Source organism: Erinaceus europaeus, chromosome 11, assembly GCF_950295315.1.
Source record: "Erinaceus europaeus chromosome 11, mEriEur2.1, whole genome shotgun sequence".
Taxonomy (NCBI): Eukaryota; Metazoa; Chordata; class Mammalia; order Eulipotyphla; family Erinaceidae; genus Erinaceus; species Erinaceus europaeus.
Genome location: NC_080172.1, coordinates 47,931,431 through 47,957,627, shown reverse-complemented (window position 1 = coordinate 47,957,627; position 26,197 = coordinate 47,931,431). Strand labels below are relative to the sequence as shown.

Here is a 26,197-nt window from a genome sequence, read left to right as displayed (position 1 = left end):
AGTGACTTTTGGAAAAACAACAACAAAAGCATGAGGTCCCAAATTCAATCTCTGATATTGCATGTGCCAGACTGCTGCTCTCTCTCGCCTCTTCTTTCTACCACTAATTAATAGATACTTTTTTAAAAATTTATTTTATTCTCTTTTGTTGCCCTTGTTTTATTGTTGTTGTCGTCACTGTTGGATAGGAGAGAGAGAAATGGAGAGAGGAGGGGAAGACAGAGAGGAGGAGAGAAAGATAGACACCTGCAGACCTGCTTCACCGATTGTGAAGTGAGTCCCCTGCCGGTGGGGAGCTGGGGGCTTGAACCAGGATCCTTCCACCAGTCCTTGCACTTTGTGACACCTGGATAAATACTTTTTTTTTTTGCCTCCAGGGTTATTGCTAGGGCTCAGTACCTGCACCATGAATCCACTGCTCCTGGAGGCCATCTTCCCCCCTTTTGTTGCCCTTGTTGTTGTAGCCTTATTATGGTTATTATTGTTATTGTTGATGTCGTTTGTTGTTGGATAGGACAGAGAGAAATGGAGAGAGGAGGGGAAGACAGAGAGGGGGAGAGAAAGACAGACACCTGTAGACCTGCTTTACCACCTGTGAAGCGACTCCCCTGCAGGTGGGGAGCCGGGGGGGGATAAATACTTTTTAAAGGATGTATTTATTACCATGAGAGAGAAAGAACCAGAGCATTACCCTGGTACATACAATGGCAGGAATTGAGGGACTGGGCAGTGGCACACCCGGATGAACACACATAGTACCACATATAAGGATCTGCGCCCCACCTACAGGGGGGATGCTTCATGAGCAGTGAAGCAGGTCTGCTGTTGTCCATCCTTTCCCTCTCTACCAGCCCTTCCCCTCTCAATTTCTCTCTGCCTTATAAAATAAAATATAAAGGAGGGGGGTCATTTTAAAGAGTTTCTGGCAAGCCAAGTGCAAACCTATCAGTCTGGCACCAAGATTCCTCCAAATATCCCACCCTCCAGCCAACTCTACTGCCTCCCAATGGGAACTCCTGTTCCATACCAGCTAGAGACAAGTGACCTTGTCACACATCCTGCTCTCCAATATTAATTCTGATTCCCTAGTCCTGGCACCTGTCACAACAGCCTCCTCTGTCCAACTGTCACTACCCCAGGTGGCCTTCTGCTGACAGTAGAGATGACCCTCCTGGGCCTGACCTCAGGGGCTACCTCTCCTCAGGGGCCCCCTGTGACAGCCCCCTGACATGGAAGGGCACCTGGTCACATTAGCAGTGTTGTGGGCAGGGAAACACCCCCACCCGCCAAGAGCTGTAATGTTCCACCAGTTCACAGGGATCCACAGGGACTTACCCACAAAGCAAAACTGGTTTGGAAACATGTCGAAGAGCCCATTGCTGTGCATTGCGAAAAGGATGGCGAAGTACACAGCCAGGCTGCCCCAGATGAAGAAGTGGTTGATGGCTGTCCAGTAGCCCGTGTCCAGCCCAATCTGACAGGAGCAGGAGTTGTCACAGGCGGTGACTCCAGGGGGAGCCATCCAGCCCTAGGTAGCCCCCAGCACAGGTTCAGGGGAGGCCAGTTCCCAGCTGTCCGCCTACCTGCACACTGACTACAATGACCAGCGAGGTGGCCACCGTGACAGCAAAGGACTGATAATCGGCCAGCTGGGTGCCATCGTCCCGGGTAGCCTCAGCAAACACGCCGTAGGGGATGAAGAACATGAGCACGGAGGTGTAGATGCCCTGGGCGATACAGATGAAGAACTCCCGCTTGTTGAAGAGGAGATTCAGCTGGCCCGGCTCATACAGCTTTGGGTACTCCATGCTCCGCTGCTCGGGAACGTCCTGTGAAACAGCAGCCCCAGAAGCTGCCAGGGGGCTCCCAGATCCCATTGCTACTGCCCCAGCCTCATTCTTCCCCATAGTCTTTGATGGCTAGATTCAACTTCACAGCCCAAGAGGTAGCACAGTGGGTAAAGGGCTAGATTCTCAGGTATGAGGTCTTAAGTTCAATCCGTGGCAACACATACGCCAGAGTGATGCTCTGGTTCTCTCCCCCCACATACATATTCCATTATTGAATAAGTCTTTGGGAAAAAAAAGAAGAAGAAAAACAACAATAAAAAAACAAGGGCAACAAAAAGGAAAATAAATAAATACAAAAAAATTAAAAACAAAAGAAAAAAACTCAAGGGCTCAGACTCAAGACCCAAGTTCCCACCCGCAGGGGAGAAGCTTCACAAGCAGTGGAACAGTGCTACAGGTATCTCTCCTATCTTTTCTCTCTCTCTCTTATTTCTCACTCTATCAAAAATAAGGGAAACATGGCTGCTGGGAACAGTGGATTCATGTAAATACAAAACTCCAGTAATAACCTTGATGGAAAAAAATTAAAATAAAAGAATGTGGCAAAGGGGAGACAGCATAATAATTATGTGAAAGGATCTCATGCCTGAGACTCTGAAGCCCCAGATCCAATCCCCAGCATCATTGTAAGCCAGAGCTGAGCAGTGCTCTGGTATAATAAGTAACTAAATAAATATTGAACTGGGTGGTGGCTCACTGGTACAATAAACAACATCAATCAGGGGCTGGATGGTGGATCACCCAGTAGACTGCAAACATTACCATGTGAAAGGACCTGGGTTCAAATCCTGAGTCCTCTTTACAAGTGGTGGATCAGTGTTGTAGGCGTCTCTCTCTCTATCACTCTCCTTCCCTATCAAAAATTTTAAAAATCAGGTAGGGGTAGATAGCATAATGGTTATGCAAAAGATTCTCATGCCGGAGGCTCTAAAATCCCAGGTTCAATCCCCTGCACCATCATAAGCCAAAACTGAGCAGTACTCTGATAAAAAAATAAATAGGGAGTCGGGTGGTAGCTCAGCAGGTGGCACAAAGTGCAAGGACTGTCGTAAGAATCCCAGTTCAAACCTCCCACTTGCAAGGGAGTCGCTTCACAAGCTTCACAAGCTTCACAACGGGTGAAGCAGGTCTGCAGGTGTCTATCTTTCTCTCCCCTCTCTCTGTCTTCCCCTCCTCTCTCCATTTCTCTGTCCTATCCAACAATGATGATATCAATAACAATAACTATAACCATAAAACAATAAGAACAACAAAAGGGAATAAATAAATAATAAAAATATTAAAGGGAATAACAAAAGATTCAACCTCAAGTCAGCTGCCCTCAACCAATTTTTAGTCCAGTGTCTTGGGCATGATAGGCCCTCTTGGCTGAAAGAGCCAGCGCTACAGTGAGCCTGGGCAGGGGGTACAGTGTCACAGGGCCCCCACCATTAGTGTCATTTCCGCTCAGCAGAGTCTTCCTCCCCAACCCTTGGATCACTGACTCCCCTACCTGGTCAAAGACCCCCATTGCCAGAACTGGAAGGGAGGTGTACACAATATTGTAGAGAGTGATAAAGTACTGGTCATAGACGGTCTGGAGGGAGAAGAGAGAGTGAGACGACGGTGAGCATTCTGTCCTGCCCAACTCAGAGGGCCCATGCTGTCAATGAATCCTCAGGGACTGTGGGCAGCTCTGTCCCACTCCTCCAGTGAGTATGTGTTGAACACAGGAACCAGATAACAGCAGGGGCCTGGAAATCCCTGCCCCAAGGGTCCTCCCAGCTCTGTCTGACAGGGAACACTCACTACCTGGGCTGAGAAGCCACAGAAGAAGCCAAACCAGAAGTGGACCATGGTGAAAGCGAAGTTCTTGTAGAAGAAGTAGCAGAGGAACTTGCACATACGCAGGTAGGACCAGCGCCCATGTACCAGCAGGAGGCGCTGCAGGAACTTAAACTGGGAGAAGGCATAGTCGGACGCCAGCACGGCCTGGATTCCCTCCTGCCCACTGATGCCCACGCCGATGTGAGCCGCTGTTAGAACAGGCAGTGACAAGAGGGTGAAGAAGGCCAGGAGTAGTGGCATCCCCTGAAGTGTGCTCCCTGGGCCTGGGGTCCCCCGTGGGTCCTGCCCCCACATCCCAGCCAGCTTGTATTTTCACACCACCCACACGCACTCTTGATCATGCTGACATCATTGGCACCATCCCCAATGGCAAGTGTCACGGCTTTCTTGTATTTCTTCACCAGCTCCACCACCTGCGCCTTCTGGAGAGGGGTCACCCGACAGCAGATGACAGCTTTGCAGGCACAGGCCGTCTCCAGAAACTCCAGCTCCATGTCTGCTTCCAGGGCATGAGCCTGGAACACAGATTGTCTGAGAGTCCCAGCCTACCCTGGCAGGGGTGTGGGAGCTGCTTCTCCCAGACATTGAGAGAACACAGCTAAAAGGAAGTTAAGGGAAATGAGAACCAGGTAGGAGAAAGAAAGGCCTCAGGAAGGCACAGCCTAGAAGTGGATTCCCCAACAAGAAGTCCTGAGTTGGATCTCTGTCATCCTACATTCTCTCCCTCCCTCCTGTCTCAAATAAATCATCTTTTATAAAGTTTTATGTACTTATCAAGGGAGGGGGGAACCAGAGCACCACTCTTGACACATCCAATGCCAGAGATCAAACTTGAGAGCTGATGCTTGAGAGTCCAACACTCTGGAAACTGCAGCACCTCCTAGGCTGCTAAATAAATACTAAAAAGAAAAGAACTTTCACCAGTAGTAAAGCAAATCTGCAGGTGCCTCTTTTTCTATTTCCCTTTCCCCTCTCAACTTCTCTCTATCCTATCAAAAAGGAGGGGAGGAGGGAGTGGGTGGGCAGTGGTGTACCCAGTTAAGCACACATGTGACCATGCACAAGTATGAGCTGCTCCCCACCAGCAGTGGGCACTTCATGAGCAGTGAAGCAGGTCTGTAGGAGTCTTTCTCCCCTCTCAATTTCTCTCTGACCTAACAAATATAATAGGAAGAGAAGAAAAAAGAAAAAGAAAGAAAAAAGAAAATGGTCACAAGGGAGTGGTGGATTTATAGTGCTGGTACTGAGCACCAGTTATAACCCTGGTGGCAATAAAAGGGGGGGCAGGGAGTAGACGCTGGGAGCAGTGGACTCAATGTGCAAGCATCAAGCACCAAGCCCCAGCAAGGACCCTGGTGGGAAAAAGAAGAAGGAGGAGGATGAGGAGGAGGAGGAGAAGGAAAAGAAGAAGAAGGAGGAGGAGGAGGAGAAGGAGAAGGAGAAGAAGGAGAAGGAGAAGGAGGAGGAAGAGGAGAAGGAGGAGGAGGAGGAGGAGAAAAAAGAGGAGAAGAAGGAGGAGGAGGAGAAGAAGGAGAAGGAGAAGGAGGAGAAGGAGGAGGAGGAGGGGGAGGAGGAGGAGGAGGAGAAGAAGAAGAAGAAGAAGGAGGAGGAGGAGGAGAAGGAGGAGGAGGAGGAGGAGGAGGAGAAGAAGTTGTTTTTTTGCCTCCAGGGTTATCACTGTGGCTTGGCACTACAGATCCATTGCTCCTGAAGGCCATTTCTTTCAATTTTATTGAATAGGACAGAGAGAAATTAAGAGGAGAGGGGAAGGTAGAGGGGGAAAGATAGACACCTGCAGAACTGCTTCACTGCTTGTGAAGCAGACCCCTCTGCAGGTAGGGAGCTGGGGGCTCAAATCTGGGTCCTCACACTTCATACTTTATGTGCTTAACCGGGTGTACCACCACCTGGCCCTCTATAACAATGAACTCTTGAGCGTGAGGTGTGGAGTTTAATCCTTGACAGTGTGATGCTCTGGTTCTGTCTCTTCTCTCTCTCCCTCTCCCTAGCTGAATACATTGGTAGGAAGGAAGGAAGGAAGGAAGGAAGGAAGGAAGGAAGGAAGGAAAGAAGGCAGACAGGCAGGCAGGCTAGCCTCAGGAGTAACATGGTCACTCTGGGCAGAGCCCTGCATGCAGCCAGCCCACATACCAGGCTGTGTCCATTGATGACCAGGGCATACTCCCCAGCCACAGCTTCCAGGACGGATGTGAGCTTGGAAGTGGAAAGCTGCTCCTGGCAGGGGAAGCCATTGACCACAGTTCGGGATGCATCCAGCATCTTCTCCCGGGCTTTCCTGTGCACGGGGGAAGGAAAGGCAGTCTCCCAGGGCAGCAGGAGAGGGCCCCTCCAGGGAAGAACAGATCCAAGCCTCTGAGATTAGGGTACACACAGCCCATCCACTCAGGCTGCTCCTCACCTGAGCTCCTCCCGCACTTCCAGGACAGTGTGACCAGTGACGATGAACACCTCTGTCATGTCGTCCGTCAGCATCTTGCAGGAATATCCAATGTTCACAGCCGTCTCTACCAAGAGAGAACACAGTAGCTAAGGACAGGCCCCAGCAGGGTCAGTGCACTCTGGCTCTAACACCCTGGGCTCACACCAGGTCTCTGGGCCCTCACCCTGCTTGTCACCGGTGAGCACCCAGATCTTGATGTTAGCCAGCGTCAGCAGGGCGATGGTCTCCGGAACCCCTTGCTGCAGTTTGTCCTCTATGGCTGTGGCTCCCAGAAGCTGTGGACACCACCACCAGGCTCCCTGACATGGTCCCAGGCCAGAGATCCACTGCCGGCAACCCCCAGCCCACAGCACAGCCCTACCATCATGTCATTCTCCACTTCCTCATACACACTGGCCAGTCTGTCCTCCCGGCTATCCTGTGCCAGGCTGGCCTGCAGCCGCCTGACAGCCCACTCCTCGTAGTACTCTTCATCCAGGTCCTTGTAGGCCAGCACCAGTGTCCTCAGGCCCTCCCCTGCATACTCCTGCAGGCAGAGCCCAAGGTGAGCGGAGGCCTGTCTTGTCCTGCCCCAAGCCAGAGCAACAGGCCCCAGCCCCACCCGCACACCTACATTTAGGTGGTCAGTGGTGGCACTGAGCAACTCATGGGTGGAGGGATGCAGCCTGTCTAGCAAGATGGTGTCAGCTCCTTTGCAGTAGAGACGGATCTTTCCCTCTGGATTCCGCACTGCAGAGGGGTAGGGGCAGAAGGGCCCAGGAGAGGTCAGGTGGGGAGAGGACAGAGTAGCCATGATTCCAAGCCCCAGGTTCAATCCCTAGCACTGCAGAGCTGAGCACTGCTCTGGTGATAAATAAATGAGTAAGACTTTTTATTTATTTCCATCCCTTTATTTATTTGTGAGATGGCACAGTAGATAAAGCATCATGTTCTCAAGCATGAGGTCCTGAGTTCAATTCTTGGCATCACATGTGCTAGAATAGTGCTCTGGTGTGCATGCATGTATATGCTTGTGGTCTCTCTCTCTCTCCCTCTCTCTCTCTCTCACACATTAACAAAGTTGGACCAAGCAGTGGTGCAGCCAGTAGAGCACACTCATTATAATGCATAAGGATCTGGTTTGAAGCTCCCAGTGCCCACCTGCAAGGGGGAAGTTTCATGAGCAATGAAGCAGTACTGCAAATGTGTCTCTCTCCTTTACCCTCTGTCTCTATCCAAATTAAATAAACAGATAAATAAATAAATAAATCATACCCTGGGAGGGATACAGTAGATAAAACATCAGACTCTCAAAAATGCTGAATCTAATTCCCAGCATTACATGCACTAGAGTGATGCTCTGGTTTCCTTTCTCCCTCTTTCTCATTAATTAATCAATTAAAATTTTTCAAATATTTTAAAAATAAATAAACCTTTAAAAAGTCATTTTGTAAATCAATATTAAATCATTAATAAAAAATAAGTTTAGCAACCTGGGAGATAGTGTAGTGGATAAAGCATTGAAATCTCAAGTATGAGGTTCTGAGTTCAATTCCTGGCATTAAATGTACCAGGGTGGTACTCTGGTCCTCCTTATTTGTTTTCTCTCATTAATGAATTACTATCTTTTAACTTTATAAATAAATCTTTCAAAAATGTCAGGTCAGCAAAGTAGCTCACTTGCATGCCATGCTGCATTCTCCTGTGTGTGACCCAGGTTTGAGCCTGGCCCTCTCTGCATTGAAGGAAGCTTTGGTGCCTATCTACCACTCTGTCTCTATGTAAAAAAAAAAAAAAAAGGCAAACAGGCTGAGATGTGATAGCAAGGGGGCTCTCCCAGCACCCCTACAGCCCCCAGCATCCCCAGTGTCCCATCTGCCTCACCAATGACCGACATGCGCTTTCGGATGTTATTGAAGTCCAGGATGGCCAGCAGCTGGTAGGTGATGGCACTGCCCAACTCTTGGACGGTGATGGTCTTGGGTGTCCGAGAACGGAACACGAAGCCAAAATTCCTGGCCGCAGTGACCAGGGCCCCTTCATCTGGGGATTGGGCCTTATAGTACAGCTCCCCTGGAGGAGGAGGACATGGCAACAGCAATCAGCAGCCCTGGACCACAGAGCCCAGCCCCAAGGCTCAGGGAGGACTCAGAAGGACTCACCTTCGTCCTTCTCCTCCGACATAACTGTGTGACACAGAGAGAGCAGGCGGAAGAACTCATGCGTGTGGGGGTCTCCTGTCTTAACCGCCTCCAAGAGGCTGGGGTCCCAAAACACAAACTTGTTGTCTGCCAGAGGGTTGAAGGAGAAGTCGATAGGCTCAGGCCTCTACAGCAGGCAAAAGGGCACCAAGGAGAGAGGGTGAGAGCCAGGCCATGCTCAGCCTGCCCACCCTGGAGACTCTCCCCTACTAGTCCAAGGCCCTTCAAAATCCCTACTTCTGGTTCAAGTCCCTGGTCCTCACCTGCAGGGGGAAGCTTTGAGAGTGGTGAAGCAGAGATGTAGGTGTCTCTCTTTCTCAGTCCCTTTCTTTTCTCTCTCCATCCCCCTACACACACTCACACACACACACACACACACACACACACATAGAGAGAGAGAGAGAGAGGGCTGGGGAGATAACATCATTATGTTATTATTATGTTATATTCTTCTGCAAAAGACTTTCATGCCTGAGGGTCCAAGGTCTCAGGTTCAATCTCCAGCACCACCAGAAGCCAGAGAGGGAGGGAGGGAGGAAAAGAGACCAGGACAAGTGGTTGCATAACTGGTTGAGCACACATCATGTACACAGTCCTGGGTTCAAGCCCCCAGTTCCCACCTGTAGGGGGAAGCTTCACAAGCACTGAAGCAGTACTATAAATGTGTCTTTTCCTCTCTCCCTCTGTCTTCCATTTACCTCTTAATTTTTTCTGTCATATCAAATAAAAAATAAATTAAATAAATGGAAAAAAATCTCATCTCTGCACTAGGCTCTCCCTGAAGGCTTCCTAGTGGCTCCTAACTCCCAACCAAGTGACATCACTCACTAAGCCAGAGGATGAGTGTCATGGAGCTTTACCTCACCCAGCTCAGCTTTGTGGCCCAGGAGATCAAACATGTCACCTGCACAGTCAAGACAGAGGGGAAGCAGCATCAGAGCCTTGGAAGAGTCCCTAGGGCGGCTGCCCAGGACCCTGAGTCTCAGAACCCCAGGAGTGGAAGTCCTGCCACCCCTACCAGCCTTCTTCCTGGGGCAGCTCTGGGGTCCTTAAGGTATGTACCATAGCTGTGGCCGTGGATGGAGCACTTGTTAAAGACCATAATGTTCTGGGTGAGGGTCCCAGTCTTGTCAGAGAAGATGTACTCCACTTGGCCCAGCTCCTCATTAAGTGTGGTGGTGCGGGCCTCAGCAGGCGTCTGCCTCTTTACGCAGAACATCTTCTTGTCCCAGTTGATGAAGTAGCTGTGGCCCAGGCGGATGACCTCCACACTGCACGGCAACGGGAGGTCAGGCTGGGGGACCCCAGGGTATTGGGGTCCCCACCTCAGCCTGGCTGAGGGACCACCCTCCCTCCACCTGGGGAGAGATGGGGAGGGGTAAACAGCTGGGCGCAGGGGAAGGTGAGGAGAGCCAGCCATGTCTCCCAACCCGATCCTCAGGCACCCTCCAGGCACAAAGGAGCACAGGGCCTGGGCAGGGGGCAGACGGCACAGATGAAGAGGAGAGGGAGCACGGACGAGGTACTCAACCAGCTCTTACCTCAGGCGCTAACATTATAGAAACCATGCAGAGAAAACAAGAGAAAGTGTGGGGAGGGAGAGAGAGAGAGAGAGAGGGAAAGATCATGAAGGTGTTGCATAGTTGGGGAGCTACTCTGGGGAAGGAAGTGGTGAGGCTCAGAAGCCCCCACCTCATGGCCCAGATCCCTGAGAATTATGTTCCTTCCACCAGGCCTCAGGCTCTATGGCCCTGACTCTGGCTCCCAGAAAGCACGAAAGGTCAACCAAGCTGCTGACTCCAGAAGAACCCAGGAAACAACCTCAACTAACAAAGCCACAGAGTGGTCAGTCCATACCCTACCCTGTGCCAGTCACTGGCACAAGGACTATCCAGGCTTTCCAGAAAAGGCTGCTGTGGTGTGCCAGTACCACCAGCCAGCAAAGGGCCAGAACTGGAACCCTCTTCAGAACCAGTGGAGGTGCCATGAGAAGCTGAGTCCAAGCAAAAAGTGAACTGATGGGAAGGGTTTTCAGAGCCCTATTCCACTCTGCCCCAATAGCACCCCTCCAAGCAGCATGGGATCCATTAGGAAACAGATTTTTTTTTTTGGAGAGCTATGACTGGTTTTAAGAGAACTTAGATGCAAAGCACTGACATCACAGCAAAAACCAAAGATGAAAAGAATAAGTGACCCAGGAGGTGGTTGAGTGTATAAAGCGCTGGACACTCAAGCATGAGGTCCTATGTTCCAGCTCTTTCTAATAAACAAAGTAAATAAATCTTCATAAAATATAATAGTTCTGAAAAACTTTCCTGCCTGAAGGTTTCAGGTTCAATCTCCAGCACCACCGTCAGCCAGAGCTAAGCAATGCTCTTGGTAAAAAAGAAACAAAATAGTTATATATATTAATCTTTATAGACTAGGATGTAATTGTGAAAACACCTGAGTAGTAATGAAGAATCAGATTGCAGGGATGGGCATGTTACACCCGCTGTTTGCAAGTCCTTTAATAAATAGAGGTAGAGAGAATGAAAGAGACCACAGCACAAATCTATCTTCAATACAGTGAGGTCCAAGCTCAGATCTGGATTGTGCACATGGCAAAGCAACACACTGTCTAAGTGAGCTATTTTGCCAGCCCCACTCACTGAATGTGTTTTAATATTTATGTATGTATATTTTAGTTAATCCATTCTTTCATGTAGTAAGAACCAGAGCGCTATTCTGGCACATGTGATACCAGGGATCGAGCTCAGGGCCTCATGCTTGAGAATCTAACACTTGATCCACTGCACCCTCTCCCAGGCCAGAGCCAGCCATTTAAAGCATTTACCTATCCAATATCCTCTATGAAGACACCCCCATATGAAGGACTAGCCTAGAAGGCGAAGCCAGGTCAGTACAGATACAATCCCTACTTCCTGTCCTGAGTTCCAGTGGGTGGCACCGAGGAGAAGACAAGGATGGCCACGGAGCATTCTGAGCACTTGCACAGAGCATGCCCTTCACACAGCAGAGATGCTTTACATCCAGCACGGGCACCTACGCACAGAGTGATGCATTCCCAGCCTCCCTCTCTGCTCTCGACACCCTCTTCCTGCACTTCCTTGCTGACCTACTCCCTTGAACTTTGTCCCCCAGTTCTGGTGGCACACCTCTGCTGGCCAATACTTCCTAAAGCTTCAGATTCCTTTTTTTTCTTTTTTTACCTTTTCCTTGCTGCCAGGGCTTCACGGGGACTTAATGTCTGCACAATTCCACTGCTTCTGGCAGACTCTTGTTTTACTTGTTTTCTGTTTCAGAGGATGAGAAACAGAAAGGGAAAGAGAGAAAAGGAGAAGGAGAGACACCACAGCACTGCTTCAAGATCTTCAGGCTTCCATTTTGTGTGGTTTTCCCACATGGTAGCAGGGGCTCAAACCCAGGTCCTCACATATGGAAAAGTGGTGTGAGCTTGACAAGGAGAACGATTTCTCAGTCACCTAGATTCAGTCATTGGTTTTCTTTTCTTTTCTTTTTTAGGTAAAGAAAGAGAGACAGAGACAGAGTGAAAAAGCCCATAGCACTGAAGCCTTTCTTCAGTTCAGTAGGGGCTGGACTCATACCTAGGTTGTGCACATAGCAAAGCAGCACACTATCCAGGTGAGCTATTTCACCAGCCCTGGGGTTCTTTTTAAATAATCTTTTAAATAATAAGCACAAAGTCCACAAGATGGATTCAAGGCCAAACATAATGAGGAACAAGCTTATGTTTCCTGATTTGTGCACCACAGTCTTCTCCTGGCTCTTGCACCCCCTGCAAAGTGGAGGCTTTGATGGTCAGAGAACCGGCAACCCAGCCTTGTTTCTGGGTGATCAAGTGGGGAAGAGGGAGGAGGATGAGGTGAATCCATGCCTGGTGAGAAGGCAGAAAAGACCCAGGACTTCCCTGAGATATAGGAGTGTGGGGGCAGAAGTTGGCCTGAGGACAGAGCTCCAGTCTAACCTCCAGGTTCTCCAGGCTTAAACGGTCATGGGGTGGGGGGATCTGGTGGTGCACTGGGTTAAGCAGACATAGTATGAAGTGAAGGACCCACACTGTGAACCTGGTTCAAGCCACCAGCTCTCTACCTACAGCAAAGACACTTCACAGGCGGTGAAGGTTTGCAGGTATCTACCTTTCTCTCTCCCTCTTTCTTCCCCTCCTCTCTAAATTTCTGTTTGTCTTATCCAAAAAGAAAATCGAAAAAAAAATGACCATAGGAGCAGTGAATTTGTAGTGCAAGCACCAAGCCCCAGTGATAACCTGAAAGTGAAAAAGGGGGGGTCATAAAGAAGATGGAACTGTTCACGAGAGGTGAAGCAGGTCTGCAAGTGTTTGTCTTTCTAAACTCTCCCTCTCTATCTCTGCCAATTCTCTGAATTTCTCTCTGTTATATCAAACAAAGTAGAAGAAAACAGAAAAAATGACCCCCAGGAATGGTGGATTCATATTGCCAGCACCAAGCCCCAGCAATAACTCTGGTGGCAAGAAAAAGAAAAAAGAAAGAAGCTGATGATGATAGAGCCAACCAGACTGAAATGGCACCCGCAATTCTTAAATCCACTCCTCCGAGAAGCTGGGAGAGAGAGAGAGACACCACAGCACCAAAATTTCCTTGAATGTAGTGGTGGCCAGGGCTGAATTTGGGTCACACACATAGCAGAGCAGGGCACCAATCATGTGAACTATCTCATCGGCCCTCTGTTGCCTGTGCTCAATCTACTTCCTCAGTCAGACTGAAGGAGGCAGGCTCCTGACACAGTCCTCCTCTTGCACACAATAGGCAGGCAGTATAAGTGCAAGCTGAGTACACCAGCATGGTTTTGGTTATGCATGAGTCCAAGCTGCCAGAAGTTGTGGTGAAGCCTGTTCAGCACACAGAGATAAAGAGATACCAGGGGGAGTCGGACGGTAGCGCTGCGGTTAAGCGCATGTGGCGCAAAGCGCAAGGACCAGTGTAAGGATCCCAGTTCGAGCCCCTGGCTCCCCACCTACAGGGAAGTCGCTTCACAGGTGGTAAAGCAGGTCTGCAGGTGTCAAAAAAAAAAAAGATACCAGGAAGCATTGACAGCCCAGGAGGAGGGGAGCCCAGAATTCCTTCTTCAGGACCCAGGGGCAGGGAAGGCTATGCCTACCTGACGTACAGTGAGATGGGCACCACGGTGTTGAGGATGATGATGTAGGACCAGAAGGAGAGGAAGCCAGAGAAGAAGGCACTGTCCACAGCCTCATCCCATGGCAGGTAGACCTGGAAGTGCGTCCCCACCTCGTGCTCCCAGATGGCATTGCCAATGGCCAGGATCACCCCCATGCAGACTAGGAATCCAAAAATCTGAGTGAGAACCAGATGAATGTGTGAGGCTGCTGAATGTGCAGATCCCAAAGCTCACCATTTGTACCCCAGGTCCCTTGGCCAGGGTAGATGGCTCAGCAGTACAACACAGGGGCTATATGACCCAGACCAGGGTTCCATTCCTGCAGTCACTTATACCGAGCTGAGCAGTGCTCCAGTGGTGTGTGTGTGTGTGTGTGTGTGTGTGTGTGTATGTGTGTGTGTGTGTGTTACAAAAAGAGATATAAGAAAGAGAGAGAGAAAGAAGGGAGCCAGGTGGTAGTCACTCAGTTAAGGGCACACGTTACCACACACAAGGACTCAGTTAAGTGTACATGTTACTACACAGGTTCAAGCCCCTGCTCTCCACCCACACTTCACAAGTGGTGAAGCTGGTCTGCAGGTGTCTATTTTTCTCCTTCTCTATCTCCCCTTCTCCTCTCAATTTCTCTTTGTTCTATCGAATAAAACAGAAAGGGGGAAAAAGGCTGCCGGGAGTGATGAATTTATAGTGCTGACACTGAGCCACAGAGATAATTTATTGCCAACCTGGTGACAATAAAGAAAAAAGAAAAGGGGGTTGAGTGGTAGCGCAGTGGGTTAAACGCACATGGCAAAAGCGCAAGGACTGTTGTAAAGATCCCGGTTTAAGCCCCCACCTTCAGGGGAGTGGCTTCACAAGCAGTGAAATAGGTCTGCAGGTGTTTGTCTTTCTCTCCCCCTCTCTGCCTTCCCTCCCCTTTCAATTTCTCTCGGTCCTATCCAACAAGAATAACATAAACAACAACAACAACAATAAACAACAAGGGCAACAAAAGGGAAAAAAATGGCCTCCAGGAGCAGTGGATTCATAGTGCAGACACCGAGCCCCAGTGATAAACCTGGAGGCAAAAAAAAAAAAAGAGGAGGGGGAAAAAAATCTGTACCAAGGAAGGTTGCTATGTGAATAAAGCCTTGGACTCAGCCTGAGTTCAGAGTTTGATCAGAGTAATGCTCTGGTTCCCTCTCTTTCTCCTCCTCCTTGCCTCTCTTTCTCTCACAAATAAATAAATAAACATTTTTTTAAATATTAAATTAAGAATTAAGGGGGGGCAAGTGGTGGTACACCCAGTTAAGTACACATAGTACTATGTGCAAGGACCTGTACAAGGATCCAGGTTTGAGCCCCAGATCCGCAGCTGCAGTGAGGACACTTCACAAGTGGTAAAGCAGGTCTGCAGGTGTCTATCTTTCTCTCTCCCTCTCCATCTCCCCTTCCCCTCTCAGTTTCTCTCTGTCCTGTCAAGTAAAAAATAGAAAGAGAAAAAAGTTAAATATGGCCACCAGAAGCAGTGGATTCATCATACAGTTACCAAGCCCCAGTGATAATCCTGGAGGTAAAAAGAAAAAGAGAAAGAAAGAAAGAAAGAAAGAAAGAAAGAAAGAAAGAAAGAAAGAAAGAAAGAAAGAAAGGGGAAAAGTTAAAAAGGGCCACATAGGGAGTCGGGCAGTAGGGCAGCAGGTAAGTGCACATGGCGGCGCAAAGCACAAGGACCAGTTTAAGGATCTGGGTTCGAGCCCCTGGCTCCTCACCTGCAGGGGAGTCACTTCACAAGCGGTGAAGCAGGTCTGCAGGTGTCTGTCTCCCCCCCTCTGTCTTCCCCTCCTCTCTCCATTTCTCTCTGTCTTATCCAACAACGACATCAATAACAAACGACATCAATAACAACAGCAATAATAACTACAACAATAAAACAAGGGTAACAAAAGGGAATACTTAAAAGGGGGGGGGCACATGGGGGTTCACCCAGTAGAGCACACATATTACAAGTAAGGACTTAGTTAAGATTCCCCTTCCAGCACCCTCATTTTTCCCAGCGGGGGTTGGGGGAGGCTTCACAAGCAGTGGAGCAGTGCTACAGGTAGCTCTCCTCTCCCTTTCTCTTTTTTAATGTTTTTTTTTTTTTTGCCTCCAGGGTTATTGCTGGGGCTCAGTGCCTGCACCATGAATCCACTGCTCCTGGAGGCCATTTTTTTCCCCCTTTTGTTGCCCTTGTTGTAGTCTTGTTGTGGTTATTACTATTGTTGTTGATGTTCATGTTGTTCGTTGTTGGATAGGACAGAGAGAAATCGAGAGAGGAGGGGAAGACAGAGAGGGGGAGAGAAAGACAGACACCTGCAGATCTGCTTCACCACCTGTGAAGCGACTCCCCTGCAGGTGGGGAGCCGGGGTCTCGAACCGGGATCCTTATGCCAGTCCTTGCGCTTTGCACCATGTGTGCTTAACCCACTGTGCTACCGCCCAACCCCCCTCTTTTTTAATGTTTTATTAATTTTTTTCTTCTTTTCTTTTTCCACCAAGGTAATTGCTGGGGCTTGGTGCCTGAACAATGAATCCACTGCTCCCAGTGGACATATTTCTTTTTTTTTAAGTTTTTTACTTACTAGATAACACATAGAAAAGTTGAGAGGGGAAGGAGAGGTAGGGAGGGAGGGAAAGAAAGAGAAACAGACAAATAGACCTGCAAACTTGCTTCACAACTTGTGAAACTTCCCCTCATACAGGTGGGGAGTGGGGACTTAGACCTGGGTCCTTACACACCACAACATGTGTGTTTAACTAAATGTGCCACCACCCTGTGAGAGAGAGGAGAGACCAGGACTCTGCTCAGCTAGGATTGATGGCGATGCTGGGGATTGAACCTGGGACTTCAGAGCCTCAGGCATGAAAGCTTTTTGCAAAACTAGTATGCTATCTCCTCACCCCCTCTCCCTCTGTCTTTCTCATTCTGTCTCTCATTTTATATCAAGGAAAAAAAAAAAGAAAAAGGGGAGGCCATTGGGAGTGGTGGAGTCATGCAGGCACAGAATCCCAGAAGTAACTTTCATGACAAAAAAGGGAAAGGAAGGAAGAAAGGCAAAAGGGAAAGAACAACCCTCCCTCCCCAAAGCCTTTTAAATGGTGGCATGCTCTGGCGGCAAGAAACCACAGCAGCCAGCATGCTCAGCTCTGCCACCAGACATCACATGACCGCCATTGTGAACATTTTCTCATCTGTGTGTCTCAGGTTGAAAGAACTGTGAGGCTGCCAATGTGATATCTTAAAGCCTGAAAGAGCCCTTGAAGATGGGGTGAGAGGGGTGAGCTGCTCTCAACATGCTACAGTAGAAGACAGGAAGTGGGGAGTCGGGTGGTAGCGGCGGTAGAGCAGCAGTTAAGTGCACGTGGTTAGAGCCCCCGGCTCCCCACCTGCAGGGGAATCTCTTCACAGGCAGTGAAGCAGGTCTGCAGGTGTCTGTCTTTCTCTCCCCCTCTGTCTTCCCCTCCTCTTTCCATTTCTCTCTGCCCTGTCCTATCCAACAATGACAACATCAATAACAACAGCAACAATAAAAACAAGGGTAACAAAAGGGAAAATAAATATAATAAATTTAAAAAAAAAGAAGCATCTTTAAAAACAAAAAGATATGAAGTCACCTATTTCTCTCAGGTAGGCCTGCAGAAGTCAGCAAAAAGGCCACATTTCTTTTTTTTTTAATATTTATTTTATTTATTTATTCCCTTTTGTTGCCCTTGTTGTTTTATTGTTGTAGTTATTATTGTTGTTGTCGTTGTTGGATAGGACAGAGAGAAATGGAGAGAGGGAGGGGAAGACAGAGAGGAGGAAAGACAGACACCTGCAGACCTACTTCACCGCCTGTGAAGCGACTCCCCTGCAGGTGGGGAGCCGGGGTTCAAACAGGGATCCTTATGCCGGTCCTTGTGCTTTGCGCCACCTGCGCTTAGCCCGCTGCGCTACCGCCCGACTCCCCACATTTCTTAATGATCATTATCTCACCAACAGCAAAATCATCATCATCAATTTTTTTCTTTATTTACTAATGAGAAAGATAGGAGGAGAGAGAGAAAGAATCAGACATCACTCTAGTACATGTGTTGCCAGGGATTGAACTCAGGACCTCATGCTTAAGAGTCCAGTGCTTTACCCACTATACCACCTCCTGGACCACATCATCATCAATTTTTAGGCAGGGAAACATTGTGTCTTCATAATTATACATATCTTTTTAAAAAAGTTTTATTTATTTTGCCTCCAGGGTTATCACTAGGGCTTGGTGGGGGCAATATGAATCCACTGCTCCTGGTGGACTTTTTTTTTTTCTATTTTACTGCACAGAACAGAGAGAAAATGAGAGAGGAAAGGGAGATAGACAGATACCTGCAGACCTGCTTCACCACTTGTGAAGCATTCCCCCTGAAGGTGAGGAGCAGTGGCTTGAGCCTGGATCCTTATACGAATTCTTGCACTGCATATTAGGTGACTTAACCAGGTGCACCACCGCCTGGCCCCTTAAAATAAGATTTATTGGACAGGGGAAACAGCATAATCTTTTTTCTGTAAAAAAGATTTTCAGGGGGCCAGTGGATTTCCGTGCGCAGTTTTGTGCACATTTTACTTTTTTTTTTCCCTTTTGTTGTCCTTATTGTTTATCATCTTTGTTGTTATTATTGTTGTTGTTATTGCTGTCGTTGCTTGGTAGGACAGAGAGAAAATGAGAAAGGAGGGGAAAACAGAAGGGGAGAGAAAGATAGACACCTGCAGACCTGTTTCACCACCTGTGAAGTGAACCCTCTGCAGGTGGGGAGCTGGGGGCTTGAACCAGGATCCTTCCACCGGTCCTTGCACTTTGCACCATGTGCACTTAACCCTCTGTGCCAACCGCCTGGCTCCCCATGGTGCACATTTTACTAAGTCCCCACTCCCCACCTGCAGAGGGTCTGCTTCACAAGCGATAAAGCAGGTCTGCAGATGTCTTTCTCTCTCCCTCTCCATCTCCCCTACCCCTCTCAATTTCTCTCTATACTATCTAATAAAAATTAGGAAAAAAAAGAAAAAAGGAAAAATAGTTGGCTGAGAGCAATGGACTCCTAGTGCCAGCACCAAGACCTGGCAATAACCCTGGTGGCTATAAAAAATGGTAATGGGGCCAGGTAGTGGTGCACCTGGTTGAGCACACATATTACAGGGCACAAGGACCTGGGTTCAAGTACCTGGTCCCTTCCTGTAGGGGGAAACCTTCATGAGTGATGAAGCAGGGATACAGGTGTCTGTCTCTCTTCCTCTCTATCGCTCCCTTCCCTCTCGATTTCTGGCTGTCTCTATCTAATAAATAAAGAAAATAAAAAATTTTAAATATATTTTTTAAAATTATAATAATACAATAAATAATTAAAAAGACTTTCGTGCCTGAGATTCCAAGGTCTCAGGTTCAATCCTCAACACTACTATAAGCCCAGAACTGATTAGTGCTCTGGCATCTGTCTCTCTCTCTCTCTTTCTCTCTCTGTATCTTTCTTTGTCTCTATGAAAATAAATAAAAACAATTTTATTTATTTGTTTGTTTGTTTATTTATTTATGCCTCCAGGGTTATCACTGGGGCTTGGTGCCTGCACTATTAATCCACTGCTTTTGTGGCCATTTTTTCTTTTTTCTTTTTTTGATAGGATAGAGAAAAATTGAGAGGGGAGGGAAAAATAGAGAGGGAAAGAGAAAGATAGACACCTGAAGACCTCATTCACCACTTGTAAAGTGTCTTCACTGCAGATGGAGAGCTGAGGGCTCAAATCAGAATCCTTGCACAGGTTCTTGCACTTCATACTATGTGCTAAACCCAGTGTACCACCGCCTGACCCCCAATAAAAACAAACTTAAAAAGAAAGACTTAAGAGTAACTTTTTTTTTTTTAAGTAAAACTAGACCAGGGAGAGAGCACAGGAGTTTACACAGAAAATTATCAAGCCCAGGTTAAATCCTCAGCACCACCACCAGGAAGAGTTGAGCAGGGCTTTGATGCGGGGGTCGGGGGGGTGGTAGTGGTTAAGAAGTCTTAGTGGTGATTGTTTAGTACACACTAAAACTGGTGAGGCCTGGGGAAATGGCTCAACAGGTAGAGCACAGGACTTCCATGCCTGAGAGTCCCTGGCACCACATGCACTAAACTGGTGTTCTGGCTTATCTGTCTCTCAACTGAAACTCTGGAGGCAAAAAAAATAAACACGCCGTACTTATCAATATTAATGTGAAAAACCCAGAGCTGAGTGTGTGTGTGTGTGTGTGTGTGTTTCTTTATCCTTCTGTATCTTTTTTATTAAAATCAGTCAATAATTTTTAAAATATTTTTATTTATTTTTTACAGATTTTTAAATATTTTTTTACTATTTATTTATTCCCTTTTGTTGCCCTTGTTGTTTTATTGTTGTAGTTATTATTGTTGTTGTCCTTGTTGAATAGGACAGTGTGAAATGGAGAGAGGAGGGGAAGACAGAGGGGGAGAGAAAGATAGACACCACCTGCTTCACCACCTGTGAAGTGACTCCCCTGCAGGTGGGGAGCTGGGGACTTGAACTGGGATCCTTCCACCGGTCCTTGCACTTTGCGCCACCTGCGCTTAACCTGCTGCACTACCGCCCGACTCCCATAAAATTATTTTTTAAATGAATAAAACAAAAGTGGAACATCCCCTCCAGGCACCACCACCAGGGGTCATTGCAAGACATAGTGGCATAGACACTTCTCCCTCAGGCTGGATCTCTGCAAATTCCTTTAGGCCAGAGTGGAAATGGCCAGAATCTGCCCCAATCCCTGAAAGCTGCCATGTAAGGGGGAGGTACCAAGCTGTGGAGGCACTAGAAGGCCAACCCAATGCTAGAAGGCAAGTGTAAGCACTAAAAAAAAAAAAAAAAAAGGCAACCCAGTGCTAGTGCTAGAAGGCGAGAAAAAGCCAACCCAGTGCTCGAGTTTCTAGCCAAACAAGAGAAAGATTCAGGAACTGCAGACAAGGAATACAGAAACTTCTCCACTGGAACCCTGCCCTCTTAAAAGTCTGGGGGAAGAGACCCCACAACCATCCTCCCAGTAGATATTCCTCTAAATGAGCTCTCGGTCCCTGTGAAGGCATCCTTGTCCCCAGACAAAGCAAATAGAAGGTCACGTGCTGCCCTAACTCATCGCCAGGGCTGGAATCCAGAGAAGGGAAGATTTGTTTTAGCTTCAAGTTGTTGATTTGCCTGCATTCCTAACTTTTTTTTTTAACATCTTCCAAGTCAAATGGGAATGTGAAAGAAACACAGCCTTTCAGTGACTGACCTGCCAGTGGTTTTAAAGTCACAAGCGTTCCCTGCACCACCAGAAACCAGAGCTGAGCAGTGCTCTGGTGAGGAAAAAAAAAAAGTAAAATAAAGCCACAACCCCTGGGGAGGTGCCTCTGGGAGTGGAGTGTAGGACTTTAAAGGGTGAGGCTCTCCGTATAATCTCTGGAAAGGAGCTCCTGTTCTCTTTCTCATAAAGACCTGTTTAAAAATTATTTATTTATTGGGAGTCGGGCAGTAGCACAGAAGGTTAAGCACATGTGGCAAAAATTATTTATTAATGAGAGGTCCAGGCTTCAAGACATTTTCTCAAAAAAAATTTATAAAAAGATGTATTTAGTGCCTCAAAAGGTGGTGCAGTGGGTAAAGTGTTGAACTCTCCAGCATGAAGTCCCCACCTTCACATGTGCCAGAGTGATGAATGCTCTGTTTGGTTCTCTTTCCCATTAATAATTAAAAAAAAAAAAACTGGTGGGGGAGTTGGGTGGTAGCGCAGTGGGTTAAGCGTACGTGGCACGAAGCGCAAGGACCAGGCAAAAGGATCCCGGTTCGAGCCCCCGGCTCCCCACCTGTAGGGGAGTCACTTCATAGGCAGTGAAGCAGGACTGCAGGTGTCTTTCTTTCCCCCCTCTGTCTTCCCCTCCTCTCTCTATTTCTCTCTGTCCTGTCCAACAACATCATCAATGACAACAATAATAATAACCATAACAATGATAAAACAAGGGCAGCAAAAGAGAAGAAAAAAAAAGCCTCCAGGAGCAATGGATTCGTGGTGCAGGCACCGAACCCCAGCAATAACCCTGGAGAGGATGGGTTGTGGCAGAGGACTAGTTCACCTGGTAAGAAATATGCTTTGTTCCTCTCTTAACCTGCAGTTTTGTCTATCATTATTAAATCAATAAATTTAAAAAAAAGAAATATGCTTTGTTATGCATGCAACTCAAGTTCAAATTCCAGGTACATTATATGGAAGTATTATGCCACAGAGCTGGGAAGACAGCATAATGGTTATGTAAAAAAAACTCTCACATCTGAGGCACCAAGGCCCCACGTTCAATTCCTAACACCACCATAAACAAGAGCTAAGGAAAATAAATAAATAAATATATGGCAGTCCTTTTGGCAGGAAAAAGTGATTTAAGGGAGTCGGGCTGTAGTGCAGTGGGTTAAGCGCAGGTGGTGCAAAGCACAAGGACCGGCGTATGGATCCCATTTCAAGCCGCAGCTCCCCACCTGCAGGGGAGTCGCTTCACAAGCGGTGAAGCAGGTCTGCAGGTGTCTATCTTTCTCTCCCCCTCTCTGTCTTCCATCTCCTCTCTCCATTTCTCTTTGTCCTATCCAACAACGACAACTACAACAATAAAACAGCAAGGGCAACAAAAGACAATAAATAAGTAAAATAAATATTTTTTTTTTAAAGTGATTTAAATGTATTGAACTCTCTGGCATAAGGCACAAAGTTCATTCCCAACATTCATGTGCCACAGTGAGACTCTGGTTCTCTCCTCCCTCTCTCTTTAATTTTTAATTTTTTTATTGGATAGAGACCACCAGAAATCAAAAGGGAAAGGGAGACAGAGAGGCAGAGAGAAAGAGAGACATCTGCAGCCCTGCTTCACCACTTGCAAAGCTTTCCCCCTGCAGATGACCAGGGCTTGAACCTAGATCCTTGTGTTTTGTAACATGTGCACTCAACCAAGTGCGCCACCATCCAGCCCTTTTTTTTCTAAGATATACATATATACATACATGTGTATATATACGTTTTTTTTTTTTCTTTTTAAAGACCAGAACACTACTCGGCTCTGGCTTATGATGGTGCTGGGATTGAATTTGAGACCTTAGATATCCAAGTATGAGAGTCTTTGGCAGAACCATTATGTTGTCTACCCAGTTCTATGGTTCTCGCTCTCTTTATTTATTTATTTATTTATTTATTTGGCCTCCAGGGTTATTGCCGGGGCTCGGTGCCTGCATCATGAATCCACTGCTCCTGGAGGCCATTTTTTCCCTTTTGTTACCCTGGTTGTTTTACCATTGTTGTGGTTATTATTATCATTGTTATTGATGTTGTTGGATAGGACAGAGAGAAATGGAGAGAGGAGGGGAAGACAGAGAGGGGGAGAGAAAGATAGACACCTGCAGACCTGCTTCACCGCCTGTGAAGTGACTCCCCTGCAGGTGGGGAGCTGGGGGCTCGAACCGGGATCCTTACACCAGTCCTTGTGCTTTGCGCCACATGCGCTTAACACATTGCAGTACCACCTGACCCCCAGTTCTCTCTCTTATCAGTGAATAAATAAGCCTTAAAAAAAATACTCCTGGGGAATCGGGCGGTAGTGCAGTGAGTTAAGCGCAGGTGGCGCAAAGTGCAAGGACCGGCATAAGGATCCTGTTTCGAGCCCTGGCTCCCCACTTCCAGGGAAGTCATTTAATAAGCGGTGAAGCAGGTCTGCATGTGTCTATCTTTCTCTCCACCTCCTCTCTCCATTTCTCTCTGTCCTATCCAACAATAATAACTACAACAATAAAACAACAAGGGTAACAAAAGGGAATAAATAAATAAATATTTAAAAAAAATACTCCTATAAAAATAAAAATACTCCTGGGTAGTCGGGCTGTAGCACAGTAGGTTAAGCACACGTGGCGCAAAGCGCAAGGACCTGCTAAGAATCCTGGTTCAAGCCCCCAGCTCCCCACTTGCAGGGGATTTGCTTTACAGGCAGTGAAGTAGGTCTGCAGGTGTCTATCTTTCTCTCCCCCTCTATGTCTTCCCTTCCTCTCTCCATTTCTCTCTGTCCTATCCAACAACAACAACAATAATCAGTACAATAAAAAAGGGCAACAAAAGGGAATAAATAAATATTTTAAAAATACTCCTGGGGGCCAAGCAGTAGCACACAAGATTAAGCACAAATACTCCTGGGGGCCAAGCAGTAGCACACAGGGTTAAGCACACACAGTGAGGATTGCAAGGACCCACACAAGGATCCTAGTTCGAACCTCTGGTTCCCCACGTGCAGGGGGGTCACTTTGCAAGTGGTGGGAAGGTATTTGTCTCTCCCGTCTCTGTCTTCCCCCTCCTCTCTCAATTTCTCTCTGCCCTACCCAACAATAGTAACAACAACAGCAACAGTTAAATGGAAAAAAAAAATACTCCTGTAGCACTGGGGGAAGATTCTGTGTGTCCACCCTCATCCTTCCTATCTGAAAAAGTCAACGCACCTCAGGGAAGCCCCAGCAACAACAGTATTTGTTTTTGCCACTAGGATTATAGTTGTTGTTATTGTTGTTGTTGTTGTTATTATTATTATTAACAGCACTGCTCAGCTCTGGCTTATGGCATGAGAGTCTGTTTGCATAACCATTATGCTATCTACCCCCCCCCCAGGATTATTTCTTAGAAATATGCCTGTAAAGCAATTCCACCAATCCTAGAGGTCATTTCCCCCTTTTTCTTTGATAGAGGGTAAAAGACAGAGACGGATAGAGGGAGGGAGAAAGAGAGATAGACAAAAAGGAGAAACATGTGCAGAACTGCCCCACTTCTTGTGAAGCTTTCCCCTGCAGGTGGGAACCAGCAGTTTAATCCCAAGTCCTCATGCAAGGCAACATGTGTGCTCCACCCAGTGGACCACCTCCCCCCTCTAAAGTATTTTTAAAATATAAATTCACAGGTACCATTTGATTCCTGACACGGAGAACAGACAGACAAAAGGGACTCCCTGGGAGAGGCTGCCAGCAAAGGCAGGGGGCAGTTGGGTGGGCAGGCCTTACCCAGAGCACCAGCGTGTTCATGAGGCGATCGATACTCGTTCTCTTGAACTTTGTCCTGCCGCTGTTCTGCATCAGCTTTGTGTCGGGACCTAGGGGAGGGTTGTAAGGGAGAGCCAGGCAAGTCAAATGTCCAGGGTAGAGGACAGCAGCAGGAAAGACTTGAACTGGACATGAGGTTTGCAATCAGAGCCCGTAGTTTATACCCTCCCGACCCACTCAGCCTGCTCTGCCATCACGCTGCAGCTCTGCCCTTCTCTCCTCAACCCCGAGGAGGCTCACCAGCAAAGATGACCAGCCCAAAGCACCACTCAGTGTTACGCAGCACACAGCCCCGCAGCAGCATGTTCTGGTTGCTCAGGGCAAACTTGCTGTCCTTCCAGTAGAGGGTCCCGCTGAACTTGTCCAGCTTATTGTTGGGAGGCTCACAGATCACTTCACCTGCATGGGGAACATAAGGGCCCCTGTTCAATACCCTGTCTACATCTGCAGCCTGCTCAGGGCATGGCAAGAGCAGTGAGACAGGGTGAGTGCAAGTAGAGTATGACGGCAGCATGAACCAGCACTGAATGTAAGCATGCCCTCAGGAGCAGTCAGCCCACACTGGAGACTCCAGGCTATTAGAACAGTGGCACAGATTATGACTGTTTTCACTAACATGTTATCTGAAAAGCAGAAGAATGGGAAAAACTGAATGGTCCAGGAGTGGTAAAGAAAAATGATGGCACAAAATCTTTGAAAACTTATGCAACTGTTAAAAAGAATAATGTGGGGGCTTGGTGGTGGCACACTGGACTAAGTACACATAGTGCGAAGCACAGGGACCAGTGCAAGGATCCCGATTCGAGTCCCTGGTTCTCCACATGCGGGGGGGGGGGGGCCACTTCACAAGTGGTGAAGCAGGTCTGCAGGTGTCTCTCTCCCCCTCTCTGTCTTCCCCACCTCTCTCAATTTCTCTCTGTCCTATTCAACAACAAAAGCAACAACAATGGAAAAAATGGCCGCCAGGAGCAGTGGATTCATAATGCAGGCACAGAGCCCCAGTGATAACCCTGGAGGCAAAATAAAATAAAGTAAAACAAAATAAAAAAAAAAATGTGAGACTCAGAAGATGGATGGCTCAGGGGGTAAAGTTCAGGACTTGTACACATGCAGCCCTGGGTTTAGTCCTCAGCACCAATACGTTGCTTGGGCCTTTTTCTTCTCCTTTTTTTTTTTTTTTTTCTTTCTTCCTTTTTTTTTAACCAGAGCACTACTCAGCCCTGGTTTATGGTGGTGCAGGGGACTGAACCTGGGACTTTGGAGCCTCAGGCATGAGAGACTTTTTGCATAATCATTGTGCTATCTACCCCTGCCTACTTTTTCTATTTCTAGGCCTTTTTCAGGCCTTTTTCTATTTCAGGAAATAAATCTTTAAAAAAAGGAGCCGGTAAGGGAGACTTTCATGCCTGAGGCTACCAAAGTTCCAGGTTCAATTCCCCACCACCACCATAAACCAGGGATGAACAGTGTTGAGAAGAATGCGGAAGAGAAGGAGGAGGAGGAGGAGAAGGGTGAGGAAGAGGAGGAGGAGGAGAAGGGAGAAAGTTAGTTTTTGTTTGTTTTGTTTTTGCCGAAG

The 26,197-nt window shown here is 47.6% G+C and overlaps 1 protein-coding gene and 1 long non-coding RNA gene across 12 annotated transcripts in view; one reads left to right on the top strand and one right to left on the bottom strand.

Moving 5' to 3' along the window:
* The window catches only part of LOC132541338 (uncharacterized), a 62,019-nt gene extending 51,355 nt beyond the window's left edge, over positions 1-10,664 (top strand). For both annotated transcript variants that reach the window (XR_009552512.1, XR_009552510.1), the window contains 2 exons: positions 9,090-9,372; positions 10,052-10,664. This is a non-coding gene — a long non-coding RNA (uncharacterized LOC132541338). The remainder of the gene's footprint in view (positions 1-9,089; positions 9,373-10,051) is intronic.
* ATP8B2 (ATPase phospholipid transporting 8B2) overlaps positions 1-26,197 on the bottom strand; it is a 41,727-nt gene that overhangs the window by 3,754 nt on the left and 11,776 nt on the right. For 6 of the 10 annotated variants that reach the window (XM_060201470.1, XM_060201469.1, XM_060201468.1 and 3 more), the window contains 17 exons: positions 24,862-25,020; positions 24,583-24,671; positions 13,479-13,675; positions 9,381-9,676; positions 9,179-9,222; positions 8,280-8,445; positions 8,002-8,190; positions 6,752-6,867; positions 6,500-6,664; positions 6,302-6,413; positions 6,097-6,202; positions 5,829-5,973; positions 4,009-4,192; positions 3,642-3,865; positions 3,343-3,426; positions 1,584-1,829; positions 1,336-1,474 (listed from right to left, as the gene is read on the bottom strand). In XM_060201470.1, the coding sequence (XP_060057453.1) occupies positions 1,336-1,474; positions 1,584-1,829; positions 3,343-3,426; positions 3,642-3,865; positions 4,009-4,192; positions 5,829-5,973; positions 6,097-6,202; positions 6,302-6,413; positions 6,500-6,664; positions 6,752-6,867; positions 8,002-8,190; positions 8,280-8,445; positions 9,179-9,222; positions 9,381-9,676; positions 13,479-13,675; positions 24,583-24,671; positions 24,862-25,020 (2,661 nt within the window). Of the gene's footprint in view, positions 1-1,335; positions 1,475-1,583; positions 1,853-3,342; positions 3,427-3,641; positions 3,866-4,008; positions 4,193-5,828; positions 5,974-6,096; positions 6,203-6,301; positions 6,414-6,499; positions 6,665-6,751; positions 6,868-8,001; positions 8,191-8,279; positions 8,446-9,178; positions 9,223-9,380; positions 9,677-13,478; positions 13,676-24,582; positions 24,672-24,861; positions 25,021-26,197 lie in introns of those variants that run through there. The other 4 variants (XM_060201472.1, XM_060201471.1, XM_060201473.1 and 1 more) reach the window with 3 other exon arrangements.